The 13177-nt window shown below is 36.8% G+C and overlaps 1 protein-coding gene across 1 annotated transcript in view; it reads right to left on the bottom strand.

The window, feature by feature from the left end:
* Positions 1–13177, bottom strand: part of LAMA2 (laminin subunit alpha 2) — a 336063-nt gene that overhangs the window by 79626 nt on the left and 243260 nt on the right. Inside the window, exons 31-35 of the mRNA XM_088533890.1 lie at positions 12898–13022; positions 10033–10119; positions 8952–9145; positions 1405–1547; positions 760–858 (exon numbers count right to left, since the gene is read on the bottom strand). Coding sequence (XP_088390016.1) covers positions 760–858; positions 1405–1547; positions 8952–9145; positions 10033–10119; positions 12898–13022 — 648 coding nt within the window. The remainder of the gene's footprint in view (positions 1–759; positions 859–1404; positions 1548–8951; positions 9146–10032; positions 10120–12897; positions 13023–13177) is intronic.

The raw sequence follows: 13177 nt of genomic DNA, 5'->3' as shown, positions 1-13177 counted from the left end.
ATTTTCATAACAAGTGGCCCCTTTCCATTTTTTTTTCCCACTAGGTGGCACAATTTATATTATTTTCTTAGATAATCTCTATTACTGACCAAAATAAGATCTACATTGAAATAAAACTTTCCTAACAGAGTAAACAGTACATCTAGTGACATCCAAGAGACTCTCACATCCCTCATAAATGAAATATACAGGATGCATATTTAAATATGCTCACACATTTTGTATATATTTGAATTTTCCCTTTAAATATTGTCTCCATTTCAATTACTTCATTGACCCTTAATGATATCTAGTTATTTGCTAAGCTAGAACTTTATTTCTCTCTATTTTCTTCTTTTTTAAGAGGTGGATCAGCCTAAGTTACCTCTCCTTTACACCCCCTGAAAAAAGAAACTGAGCCAGTAGATGACCTAAAAACCAAAAACCAAACTTCAAAAACACAACAAATGATTTGGCAGTCATTGCATTTATAAAACAGGCCATGGGGAAGCCCATAAATGCTGTATCAAGATAGTGAGATTTCTGGGTGCTCTGTATCAGCTGCTTCTTAACTTATCAAGTCATGCAGGAAACATATCTCAGTGTATTGGCCCCTAGAAAGAATATGCTAGAGAATTTTTTTGCAATTTCAAATATTGAGACTGAAAAGCATCTTATAATTCATCTATTCCTTCATGTTTAATTCACCTTCAGGAGATTTTGATCATTATGCAGCCTTAACCAAACTGATAGTACTACCTTAGTGTACTACAGACTTACTCTCGTCAGTAGCTCATCCATTTCTGTCACCAACGTATCCAGATTTTCTTGTGCTAGTTCAAGAAGTCTCTCTGGTGCTCTTTGAGGTGAAAGCAAATGCTGAGGTGGAGAGGAGAAATATAAAATTTTATTTAATGATTCCAGTGTTTGCAGATATTGTAAAGAGTAAACAAGAAATGTCTCCTGCTCATTACACTCATTACATCCTGTGACTCTCCCTGCTACTGACTCTTGTCACACCATCCAATACCTTACTCGGGAATGTGGAGAGCTTTATGTATTTTAGTGGAGAACCTATCAGTATGGGAGGAAACATACTGTGTATACAGAATATAAATGTTTTATAGAGCACTAGAATAAACACTATTTTGTTTTTTTTGTTTGTAGGTAACATCACTTTTTTCCATGCCTGCATTGTACTTTCTCCTATACGTGTATATAAATGAATTATTGCTGCATGATTTAGTTATTAAAATAAATCATAATAAATAAACATAACTATTTATCAACTACAATAAATCTGAAGTAACTAAACTTTGAATTTTTCTTCTTCCCTGAACCTACTCACAGCTGTATGTTTGGACAGATTTAAGCACAGTTGTACCAATGCCTTGTTATTTATGTGTGTGCATACCGTGAACATACCTTTAATTCCTGTGTCATGTTCTCAAAACCATGCAGCATTTTATATGGAGCAGGCAGTGGACCACTGAAGTTTACACTCATGACCATCTGGTTTAGTTGATCCAGCTCACTAAGAAGGAGTCCTGTACATTCATCATCACAAGCTGCAGGAAGGAGAGCAAAGCTTATTCATTCCTGCTAAACATTTAAGGCAGATGTTTGAGTTGGAAATATTTTACAGCACACACAATTCTAGGAAAGGTAATGTTACCATCTGAAGAAAATTAACCCCCCAATGGAAACAGCAACTAAGAAATAGCAAAGACCTTGCCGCTTACAACTTGGTAATAGGACAGTAAACTAAGAGCAAAATGGGTAGACCTAGCTCAGAAAAAGAGGGGAAAAAATAATGTTACCCATTACACAGCAGACCATATAAAATCCTAAATTAGAAAAGCTATTTGGAGGGAGTCTGAGAAAAGTCGACAGGTAATTTGGAAAATCTAAGGAGCCCTTAAAAAAGAACTTATGTAGAGAACATTTGTGGATTTGAACATAAGTAATTTACATACTTGTAATTTACATACTTCATATTAATATAACAGCTTGGTCGAGCATGCTAAACCTATAATGCAGACAATAAAAAGGGTCTGTGTGAAAACATTTATAGTTTTCTATTAAGAAATGCTCCCTACCGCCTTTCACTAACCAGACTGCATTTTTTTGCGCAAGCTTCCTTTCTTGTGGATGTGCTCTAGCCTGAAAAATGCTTAATATGTGCTACATATGCCTATAAGAGTTTTCATTGTTTTTCTCCTTGCTTTCCAGTAACTAGTACAAGAAGCCATCATAACCTTAAAGTCTTGTACTGCCTAAGCTGCAGACAGGAAAATTCTTCACCCTTGAGGGAGGCATTGTGGGCACATGCCTTTTTGTTTCCGTACACAGAGATGCTACACTTGACTGGCAAAGCTAAATAGCATCTCATGAGGTGGAGCAAACAGTGAAACAATGAATTCACTGGGGATTTTAAGAGACATGGGGGGTTGTGTCTAAAATTTTGCAAGCACGTAACTCGCTCTCTCAGCAATGCTCCCAGGCAGCATAATAGCTAAGACACCGCTAAACAACATCCACATTTTTGCAGAAAACAGAAGTAAATTTCAGCAGCGAATTACAATTCTTTTTTTTCTCAAATGTATTGTTCATGTAGATTAAACCCCTTCTGTGCTTTACAGTTATTAGTCACAGTCATCCAAATGTTCTTATTCTGTAGAAGATGAATGCTCGGTATAGCGAAGTGAGTCAAATACGGAGACAGGAAGACTTAGGAATATACTAGTTTAAACGCACAATGAAGCTCACGTGATATTTGAAAAGGAGAGAAGATAGGTATTGGTTGCACAGAGTAACAACTGGGTGTAACAAGCTAGATAATGTTATTTTAAGACTTCATTATGTATTTGCATTGATTCCATTTGGAGATTTCTTCCTTCTGTTTCTCACTATTTTGTTATATAAGCTGAACTGCACTACTCTAAAATTGTTACTGCAGGCCTGATACCTTCTGATTTATGTTTCTCTTTTACATAAGAAAAAAAAAAGATGTTATTACCACCCCAGCTCTTGTCATCTGTGGGTTTGTTTAGAAGGCAGGAGAATTAAATGACACAAGTTTTACAGGAAACTGAATATTTTCTATAACAAATATCTGTCTTTTAAATGGTCAATAAATAGATCTGATAAACATTTTGCAGGCTGCAAATAAATGATTTAGGGCCTAAATAGGGCTTCTGTTTTATTCTTACACATTGCCCACTTAAAGGGCAAGCTAAAGCTATTTACCCTCATCTTTTTAAAATTGGCTACATGTTAAAGATGAAGTCAACCCACACCAAAAATAAATAAAAAGAGAACAGCTTATGAAGATATGAAGTATTCTCAAATAGTAAACAACTATTTGATATTTGATAAGTGTGTTGTGAACCTTCAGTATAAATTAATACCTCTTGCACGATAATCAGGTTGAAAAGAGGAACTACATCAAGTGCGGACCACAGCTGAGTAGTTGAGACAGGACTAAGCTGTCTGAAATGTACTGGAGCTACAGCAGATATTTCAAGAGCATGATTATATTTTACATGACTAAATTTCGCCATGGCTTGATCTATAAATCTGTCAAGATAAATTTGTGTCTAATATTAACAAATTCTGCACTAAATTCAGATCATTACAGCAATGCAAGCATGTAAGAGACAAACCATGCAGTCAATATTATAATATTCCAGTAAGCAATTAACACAAATAATTGCATTTCCAGTTTTAACCATGCTTTCCCATGCACAGATTCCTATGAGAATTGTGGCTTACCTCTTCTTAGAAGAATCTCCAAAGTGCACAGAACAAAGGAAATTATTTAAAAAAAAAACATTGATCAAGGAATAAAAGACACTATAAGCTTATGGACATCTAGCTACCTTGTTTTACAAAGAGATGACACTGTACCATAAAGGAATCAGATGTCTGAGCCATATTCCTCCTAGGAGGTGATTATGTAACACACAATTTTGCTTTAAACTGTTTATCACTATTAAGACGCATAAGAAGCACAGCACATTTATGTTATGATTAGGTAATTTTTAGTCTAAAGGAAACCATGGAATCCCTGATAGAAGGCAGTAACTTATGGATTTATTGACTCTTCACTATTACTGCTTGCTACTGCTTTACAGGAAAATGGTGAACTCTCAGTAGGCTCAATCACCTTTTGGCCTTGACCCTGTTTTTTCCATTTTGGCAGAATGAACAAAAACAAACAAACAAAGCCCCAAACAATCCCAGAACATAGTTAAAGGTGAAGCTAAAAGATTCACTGACATTACTACTGGTTTCAGGGGTCTGGCACAACCTTAAAAATCTGGACAAATTTAGATTCAGGATCCTAAGCTAAGGTATATTTCTGATTTATAAAGTCCAATTTGATGCTTTTGACTGATATATAGTAGCCACTACTAATTACATTTTTATAGTGTATGAGTTTTATAGTGTTTGAGCTTGGAAAGGCATTGGGGTGTGCCTAAACTTAAAAACAGCCCATGGCTCAAAGGGATGACAACAGCAAGCTCATGTGCTTCTATGCCAAGGTGAGGAGTCCTGGAGCCCTCTAGGAAGGCCTGTGAGGAGAACTCTCCTCTGCTGAATCAAGGACTCTGTGCTTCTTTTCACAGATTCTTCAAGATTTGCCTCTCACAGAGCATCTCTGCTCAGCTTTGAATCTGGGAGAGCTGAGATCTTGGAGCTACTGCCTGTTTTAGAGGAAGAGCCAGGATTCTGTCAGGACAGAAGTGGCAACTGCAGTGGCCAGGACCTTCCTCTTCCTCCTGAAAGCACAAATGTGTGGGAGCTAGAAAATAACTCCCTCTCAACGCAGGTGCTGCTCTATTTAAAGTATTATATATAAGTATATCTAGTGCTAAAAAAATCCCATCACTGGATATCTGACTTCAGTAGCTTTTATTTATAGAACAATAAAATTTTCACTAAGAATGTTTTTTCTCTGAGCCCTTCACAGTAGCAAGCACCATGGTTATTCTGATGGGATTGCAGTCTGTGGTTCCTCACTTGATGTGATACAAGCTCAACTGAATGAACCAAAATGTCACAGGATATAACAACATCAAGGAAACAGGCAAACAAACAAAAACAACCAATGAAACAAACAAACAATAAAAGCACAAGAACTAATCTTACAGACTTGATCCAAATCCCTTTGCAATTCCTTCTTTCTACCTCAGATCGGCAATGTCAAAGCCATGTGGGAAGGATGAGGAGGAAGGAATAAGTGTTTTGAGTTGTTTACACATTGCAAGTATGTATAAAATCTGAATCAAGCTAAAATTAAGGATTTCAGTCTGCCTGAGTGTGCTGGGTACTGATGACAGTAGAACGAAATGAAGCTGCTCTCATTTATTACACAACTCATCTACATTCTGGATTAGAATTGTTGAGCATAACTAAGAAAACAGAAAATAAGTCTTAAATACTGTGCTGACTACATGCCTGTTGATAACTTTCATCAGAATGAATGATGCAGAGGTAAATTTATCATAGTGTTTATGACAGTGATGCATAAGGAGCATCAATCATTTATAAGACATCTCATTTGTAGTTACAGATAAAACCCCAAATCTGTAAGCATTAGAGAAGATTTGAGATAACTTTATCATATTTGAAATTAAAAAAGGATGTTATCTGCATTATTAAAATACATTTGCAACAGTTACTCATTTTCTTATTGACTACTAATTGTTTGAACACAGAGAAAATGGGAAATGAGCTTAAGAAGTGCACTACTTGAGCCCAGAAATTACAAGGAAGTCTGCATCAGCAGAGTACTGTGAGCATCCTTAGAGAAGAGATGGCTCAGGGGGATGTTTATAAATATCTGATGGGAGGGTGCAAGAATGACAGAGCCAGATTCTACTCAGTGGTTCCTGGTGCCGGTACAAGAGGCAATGGGAACAAAACTGAAACACAGAAGAAATCCATCTGAACACAAGATGACACTTATCACTGTGAGAGTGGTTGAGCACTGGAACGGGTTGCCCAGAGCAGCTGTGGAGTCTCCGTCCTTGGAGATATTCCAAACCTGACTGGACTAGGTCCCTGTAAACCTGCTCTAGCTGACTCTGCTTGAGCAGGGTTAGTTCCACCACACGATCTCCAGAGGTGCCTTCCAATCTCAATGGTTCTGTGATCTGTACACAAGTATCTGGTTACTTTAGCTGGGAAATAAATTAGTCTTTAACTGTACCAATTTAGAATTGCTTATCATGTGTTTTAGACTATTCAGGCCCTTGTATTACTACATAAATATCTACTTTTTGGATATCACTTTTTCTCTCCTAATTGCATGCTAGAGAAAACAACATTATTCTGTTCTAAGAGTATAATGGGAAGTGGATTCTGTCTGTGCCATTCACGTGTAATTATCTTCCTATTGCTATTTAGTAGTAGACAAATTCTTCCCCTTTGTATAGTGGCTTTTTAAAAAGTATCTTTTCTTTATATTCTACCTGTAGCTTTCTAAAATACAACTGTTGTAACATAGCACTGAAAAATGTCATGCACTGAACAACTGAAAAATGACAAGTTATTAAAAAAACACTAAGAACCCGGTAAAAACAGATTTTCAGCTAAATCAAAAATAGATCACTTAGATGAAAGTGCATGCTCCTCTGGAATTTTTCTCTTTCCACTGCAGATTTTCTTTGTAAAACTTCTGAATACTTAGGATAGGGGATATATCAAAATATGTTATATCTAAACAACAGTACATTCCAGTCTTGTAGCTAAAACCTCTATCTAATAGGACTTACATATGTATTTGTAGCTATCATGTCATAATGTGGGATGGCTTTTTATAGAATTTGCCAAAAAATTGTTATTCAAATGATTATTCAGGGCTAAATACTCAAAATCAATGTCTGTTTTCCTAAATATTAAATGTAACATACTAAAAGTAGGTAGCATAACCACACAATATTTTGTATTACTTCCCATTATATTTATTCAAATGTGAGGGTTTACATTTGTATATATTTTCATTGAGCTAGACCATTTACCATATAACTGTGGACTCCTTACACTTCTGACAGCTAAATGCAATTGCAATGATATTTCGAACAGAAGTCTGCAAATAAGCAGATATACTGTTTGAACTCTGAACCATTTAAAATATGGTATACAAACAGGATTCTGCATATGGTATCAATCTTCTGTGCATTAAGAGTACTTAATCACTATTATTACCACTATTAGGGTTTCATTATGACTGAATCCAGTCAGAAGGGATTTCACTGAGCATCTTGAGCATCATACGTCTTTGACACCTGTTGTGTTTGATGCAAGGAAGTCCAAATAAATTGTATACAAGGCCAAATCTTCAGCATTAAACTCAGCTTCAAATGTATAAATGTTTTGGGATTAAGGAAAGAAAGCTTCAGGGTTTCTCCCAAAACATCTTTCTAGTGGTTCTTTGATAGTGCAACCATGACTAGAGCACACAGAGAAATATGGCTGCAGTCCCTATCCCAGGAAGAGTTGTACAGAGCTCGGGACATACGAGGCAGTGCTAACTATGGGCAAATCCCCACCAACTCTGTGCTTGCTTCATTCCCTTTGTATGGCCATGTGCCTGATACAAGCTATGAAGGCAAATCGTTTATCATTCAGGCAACAGTCTCCACCACGTCAGGGGTATGTGTACTACCAGCAGAGGCAGATTGGGAGTAGTGTGGGGCTGAGGAACCTTTAAATAGCAGGAAAATCAGATCATGAAAACCAAAAGTCACAGGCTGTCCAATGAAATATTAAGCAGTTTTAACAATTCATGGCTGGGATGTAATTGATATGGTGTCTCTAATAACAGAGATTAGTTCCTCCTACATAGTAGAGATTTAACGTCCCTTCCTATTTATCCACTCAGAAGAGTCACATGCTTCATTCTTTACTGATACCATACCTACAATCATTTTTAGCACTTATTGAGTTTGTGTATTTTTCCAACTTGTTTTTTATGTTGTCTGCAAATTGTCCGCACCCTCCCATCAGATATTTATAAACATCCCCCTGAACCATCTCTTCTCTAAGGATGCTCACAGTACTCTGCTGATGCAGACTTCCTTGTAATTTCTGGGCTCAAGTAGTGCACTTGAGTGGGTTTGGGGAGAGGGGGAAAGGAGGGACAATTAAATTAGTTCTTGCTCAGCTGAGGGACCAGAAGGAAAGGGAGTACAGAAAGAAAACCCCTTATTTCAGTCAGGATTGACTAAGTGTCCAAGTAAGGCTTTGCTATCTGATTTTTTCTTATAAGACCTAAGTGTGCAGTATCATAGGAAATGAGATCGTAGACTCAGAACAAACAAAATATCAAATTGTATGGAAACCAAATTCCAAACAATAATAAAAGAGATGACAACCCTACATATCAAAACTGAAGGTAGGGCAAAAGTACTGATAGTCTAACATTTAACTTGGCATTGCAAGCTGGTTTGGCTATTAGCTTTTCATTTTAAACAACAAAAGTTCTTTGTGCCTGCACATATTGCATTGCTACTCCTCAGTGAGAGGTCGTTGAAGAGGCAGGACCAAGTAAATCTTGGTGGAAACTTTCCAGGTTCTGTGTGCGATTCAAGGCACAAACTATTGGAACTGCTGATTAAACATTTAGGAGGACACACCCCAAAAAATCACCGAATGGGGATCTGAAATCCGTCACAGTAGCAATGCCATCCTCTAGCAAAACTACAAACTTTGAAAACCAACGAATGGAGATTCTTCAAAGCTTTCTTGTCAATTTTCAGAGCGTATATGAAAGTGTACTGAGAGTTTTCCTAACATCTGAAAGCTTGTAAAAAAACATGAGTAAAAGTAGTAAGAAAAGTAGTAAGAAACCCAGCAGGTATTTTCAAAGAAACTCACACTCGACTGGTGTAAAAGCAGGGCTAAATTTCCAAAGCTTGACTAAGACTATGAGAAATTATCCAAAATTATGTTAGTATACGTACAAATGCATTTCATGCCATCACGCGCATGCCGGTGTTCACAGCCCACGCATTTCCACCCTGTGAATCCAGGCTTGCAAGTGCACTGTCCGGTGACAGGGTCACAAGGGATGGGCTGGGAACCATATGGATCACACTCACATTCCTGGCAAGAGCCTCCCAGAGTCTGTGGGTTTCCAGTGTAGCCAGAAGAACATCTAGACATTGCAAATACAAAAACATATTTGTCCGACTGAGGTGCATAGTGTGCTATAATGAATACTTGCCAAAACTATACTCAAAATGTACATGAACATTCATGAGTTGTTAACAAATTTTTGGTGCTTTGCAGAAAGAGAAATATTGCATGCTGTCCTCCACAACGATAAAAGGCATAATCTCATAACCTGGATGTGGAACAGTGAGGATTGAAGAATTAGGCAAAAGTGATTCAACACCCCTGACAGTTTTCAGGAAAACTTCAATTATACCATGACATAAAAGTTCCCAGATGAAGTGTGCTTGATCTACAGATCTTCTTTCTCACTGTCTGCTTGGATTCTGAGTTAGAAATGAAATCTCTTAATACTTGTTCACAAATTATCTTTACCTTAATGCTATAGTATTACTATGGGTGGGACAACAACTGTTTTCTGGGTTATTAGTTTGAAATGTAGTTATTCATATGCTTACATGTAAATATCTTTCATTTCATAGTCAGTGCCACAGGGTCATAACAATCAAAAAGAAAGGATAAATAGCGTGAAATCTAAGCACAGTACCTAACTTTAGATAAATGCTTTTTTTTTTTTTTGGTTTAACTTCTGAGTCCAGGAGAAAAAAAGAAAAAATATGGGAAAATAAGTCTAGGACAATATTTGTGGTATAAATAACACTGGCTATTAATTACAATGGATGTATGCAAAGTTTGCCTATTAAGGTCAAGTTCTAACAATGTATAAATAGGAAATAACTTATCCAATGGGACATTTTAAAATATTAGTCAATATATGCTTATTATTCAATATATACTGAAGGATAGTATTGCTTCTCTCTTTGTATTTCATGTAACATCCCTCTTTTCTTTTTGTTTTATTCCTCCTACCTTTCACAATACTGGCCTTCATATCCAGGGGGGCATGCAGTACACAGGTAATCATTAGGTCCTTTCGCAATACAGGAAGGGCTAAAACTAAAACAAAAAGAAATAAAAAAGAAACTGGTTTGTACTGTTTTACATCATTTCACTCTAATCAGCTCTGCAGAAGGGTCATGGTACTCTTCTCTCGCCAATGTAAATTGCAGCATTTTATCATCGATTTATAAACACCTGCAGGAGATTCCTCTTCTTGGTTAAGAATTCTGCAAATGCCTTGCTGTCACACTGGCACAATTTAGACAAAGGCTGGAAGGACAGAGTCAACTAGGTTGAGATTAGAGAGGACTGAATCAACAATGCCCTGTCTGTAGGTCTGTGTGATTGAATGGTGTCGTTCACAGCGATCAAACAACGAAGTAATCGAAAGGACATGAAACCAAGGGTTAAGAAATTGGGTTAACAGATACTCAGTCAGACATAGTTGATGCAGATTTTAGATCGAATCACAAGAGGTAAACCAGGTAAATGTTTACTGAAAGGTAAGGTATACAGAGGGAGAAAGCAACCAAAGTGGAATCTTCCAAAAAGAAGGTGGCAAATAATCTTCAGAAGGACATACTGAATAAGGGGAGACTGCTCTAGAGAAAGAAAAAAAACCCCAAACCCTGAAGGTTATCTTCTTTATGATCATGGAATGATAAGCAGAGAAGACCCTGGATTATTTTTATTTTGCCATAGCATAACTGGCTATCTGGTGACTGCATTATGTATTGTGTAAAGCAGCATGCTATTGGGAAATCAGTGCATTAGGAACCTTGACAGGCAGTTAAAACAAAAAACAAAGTTTGGGAGGGGAAAATAAATACAACTAAATACTAAAATGATGGAGTACTGCAGAACTTGTTCACATAATTGTGGAAGAGGGAAAAAAGAACCAGAAGGGTACAGAGGTGGCCAGGCTGAGCGCAGAACTCCTTCCTAGTACTGTGAAGTCAGCTTCCTACTCTAACTTGCTTATAATGCACTAAATCCATAGTGCTTGAATGAGTAATAAAATCACACCTTTGCAAGAAAATGCAAACAAATTGATCCACTACTCACAAATTCATTACCCAACACATTCTCAACTCCGTAAAAATAGATTTGCACCTCATTCTCTTTGTTTTTTAAGCTTATCATGTTTGAAGTGGACTGCTGATTGTACAAAAACAGTACTTGAAACTTAAAACCTTAGTGGAGTTAGTAAAATTTTGTAAATAAAAATAATAGCACTATGCTCATTTTAAAAAGTTATCATGACAGTCTGCGTCATGCAAGGAGGTTGAATCATTTGCCATCTGCTACATGCAGATTATGATTACTCAACTACTATATAATATTTGCACATTGTTATATTTTTTTCCTTTAATAGTATCTTGAGAAGTTTTCACTGAGAAACACGTGCACAACACACATAAATCTAAACTAGGACATCTTGATTTCCTACCTAATTGTGTAGTTTTATGAAATGGATCCCACCTAATCCTATCCATCTAAGTTAGGCATGCAGTCTAAGCCAACTCTTTAGGCTTCTTTTATCACCAATGGAGAAAATGTCAAACTTCTAGCAGGGCACCAAAGTTACTTAGGTGAAGAGTCATTCTCATTTTATGATCTTACACTTGTATTTCTGGGAAAAAAAAGTGTTCTCAAGGCCTTTGCAAAAACAAAGCTGAGTGACATACTCAGCATTTTCTGCGGGTTAGTAATAGGTAATGCCTTTTCCAGTGTATTGGTTAGTATAAAGAGTTGAGAAGCTTTGTTGATCTTGATCTTTGCAACATTAATATCCTTAGGTGGATATTTGTAAGTAAGTAGAATGCATAACCAATCTATAACAGAAAGTGTTCTTGCAAAAGAAATTTCAACTCATAAGAAAACTACTCAAGTCTTTAATCCTCTTTTACAACCGTATTTGCTGTTCTCAATTTGGCATTTATGAGCTTTGGAAGTGTTTTTTAACACTGGATGAAAACCCATGACGTGTTCAGCTACTGGTATCTGAGAAAGGAATTCCCTTCTAAAAAACAAACAAACCAAAAAACCCCATCCTACTCCAGAAATGATTAAAAGAAGATAATAGAAGAAAATCTTGGTGGCCATATACTGGCTGAAGTACCCACTATAATATCCTAAAGGTCAGACACAGAACAGAAAAACTAATTTAAGGAACATTTCCAATTTTCCAAGAGTACAATCAGAAAGCACAAGCCTTTTCTGAGCAGTACTATGGTATGGCTCCAAATATCATTAAGAGCTTTTGAGCACAACAACAAACAAGTGCTAAGGTATCATCTGTTGGGAACACATGCAGAGATGTGGTGGCAAGGCTCATTAACATAAAGCGACAAATAAAATTTATGTTGCAATAACTATATTGCTTTTAAATTATTCTATCTTTCACAAAATGCCTAAAACTCATGTAACATTAAGTAAGGAATCAATAAATTCCACAGTGGAGCAAGAAAGACTCCGTAATACATTTATACCAACATAATGTATGAGCATAAGACTTTTTACAGCTCCCTTGTGACCATATTGTACTTGAGCTCTGCTCCAGCTTCATTTGCGAGAATACCTTTATATCAGACATTCATTATCTGTTGAGTATTGCATTTTCTACCGCTTATTAATTTATTCATCACAAATTAACAAGGGAGCAATTTCTGACTTTTAATGGAAGATCAATTAGCAAAAGTAGAGAACTTTTTAGTGTTTTTAGTTACACGATGCAGTCCTCCTGTAGTCGCCTGAGAGGACACAGAGAGAACCCAAAGCAGTATGTTACTGCCAGCCGAAAAGGCAATCTGAGCCCTGAGTTTGCTTACTTACTTGTTGCTGGAAATGGACAGGGGACAAGCACAGGGCTGACAGTCATTGGGTGAGCCTTGGGCAACCCCATAAAACCCCAGTGCGCATCTCTCGCAGTGGTCACCAGCAGTGTTGTGCTGACAGTTCTGCAGAGGAAGGAGCCAGAATGAAAGCTATATTTGATAATGACAAAAAAACAGAAAGCATTTTGTTTCCAGCCTAAGGGACTCAAACATATTTAGATTATAATTTCTTTCCCTCTGATATGATTCGCAGTGGGGCTGCTTCCTTTAAGCATCTA

The sequence above is a fragment of the Tinamus guttatus genome, unplaced genomic scaffold (assembly GCF_059628265.1).
Source record: "Tinamus guttatus ecotype Peru unplaced genomic scaffold, ASM5962826v1 Tinamus_guttatus_pri_ptg000525l, whole genome shotgun sequence".
Lineage (NCBI taxonomy): Eukaryota > Metazoa > Chordata > Aves > Tinamiformes > Tinamidae > Tinamus > Tinamus guttatus.
Note: the sequence above shows the minus strand (reverse complement) of the source record. Positions and strands in the feature narration are given on the sequence as shown.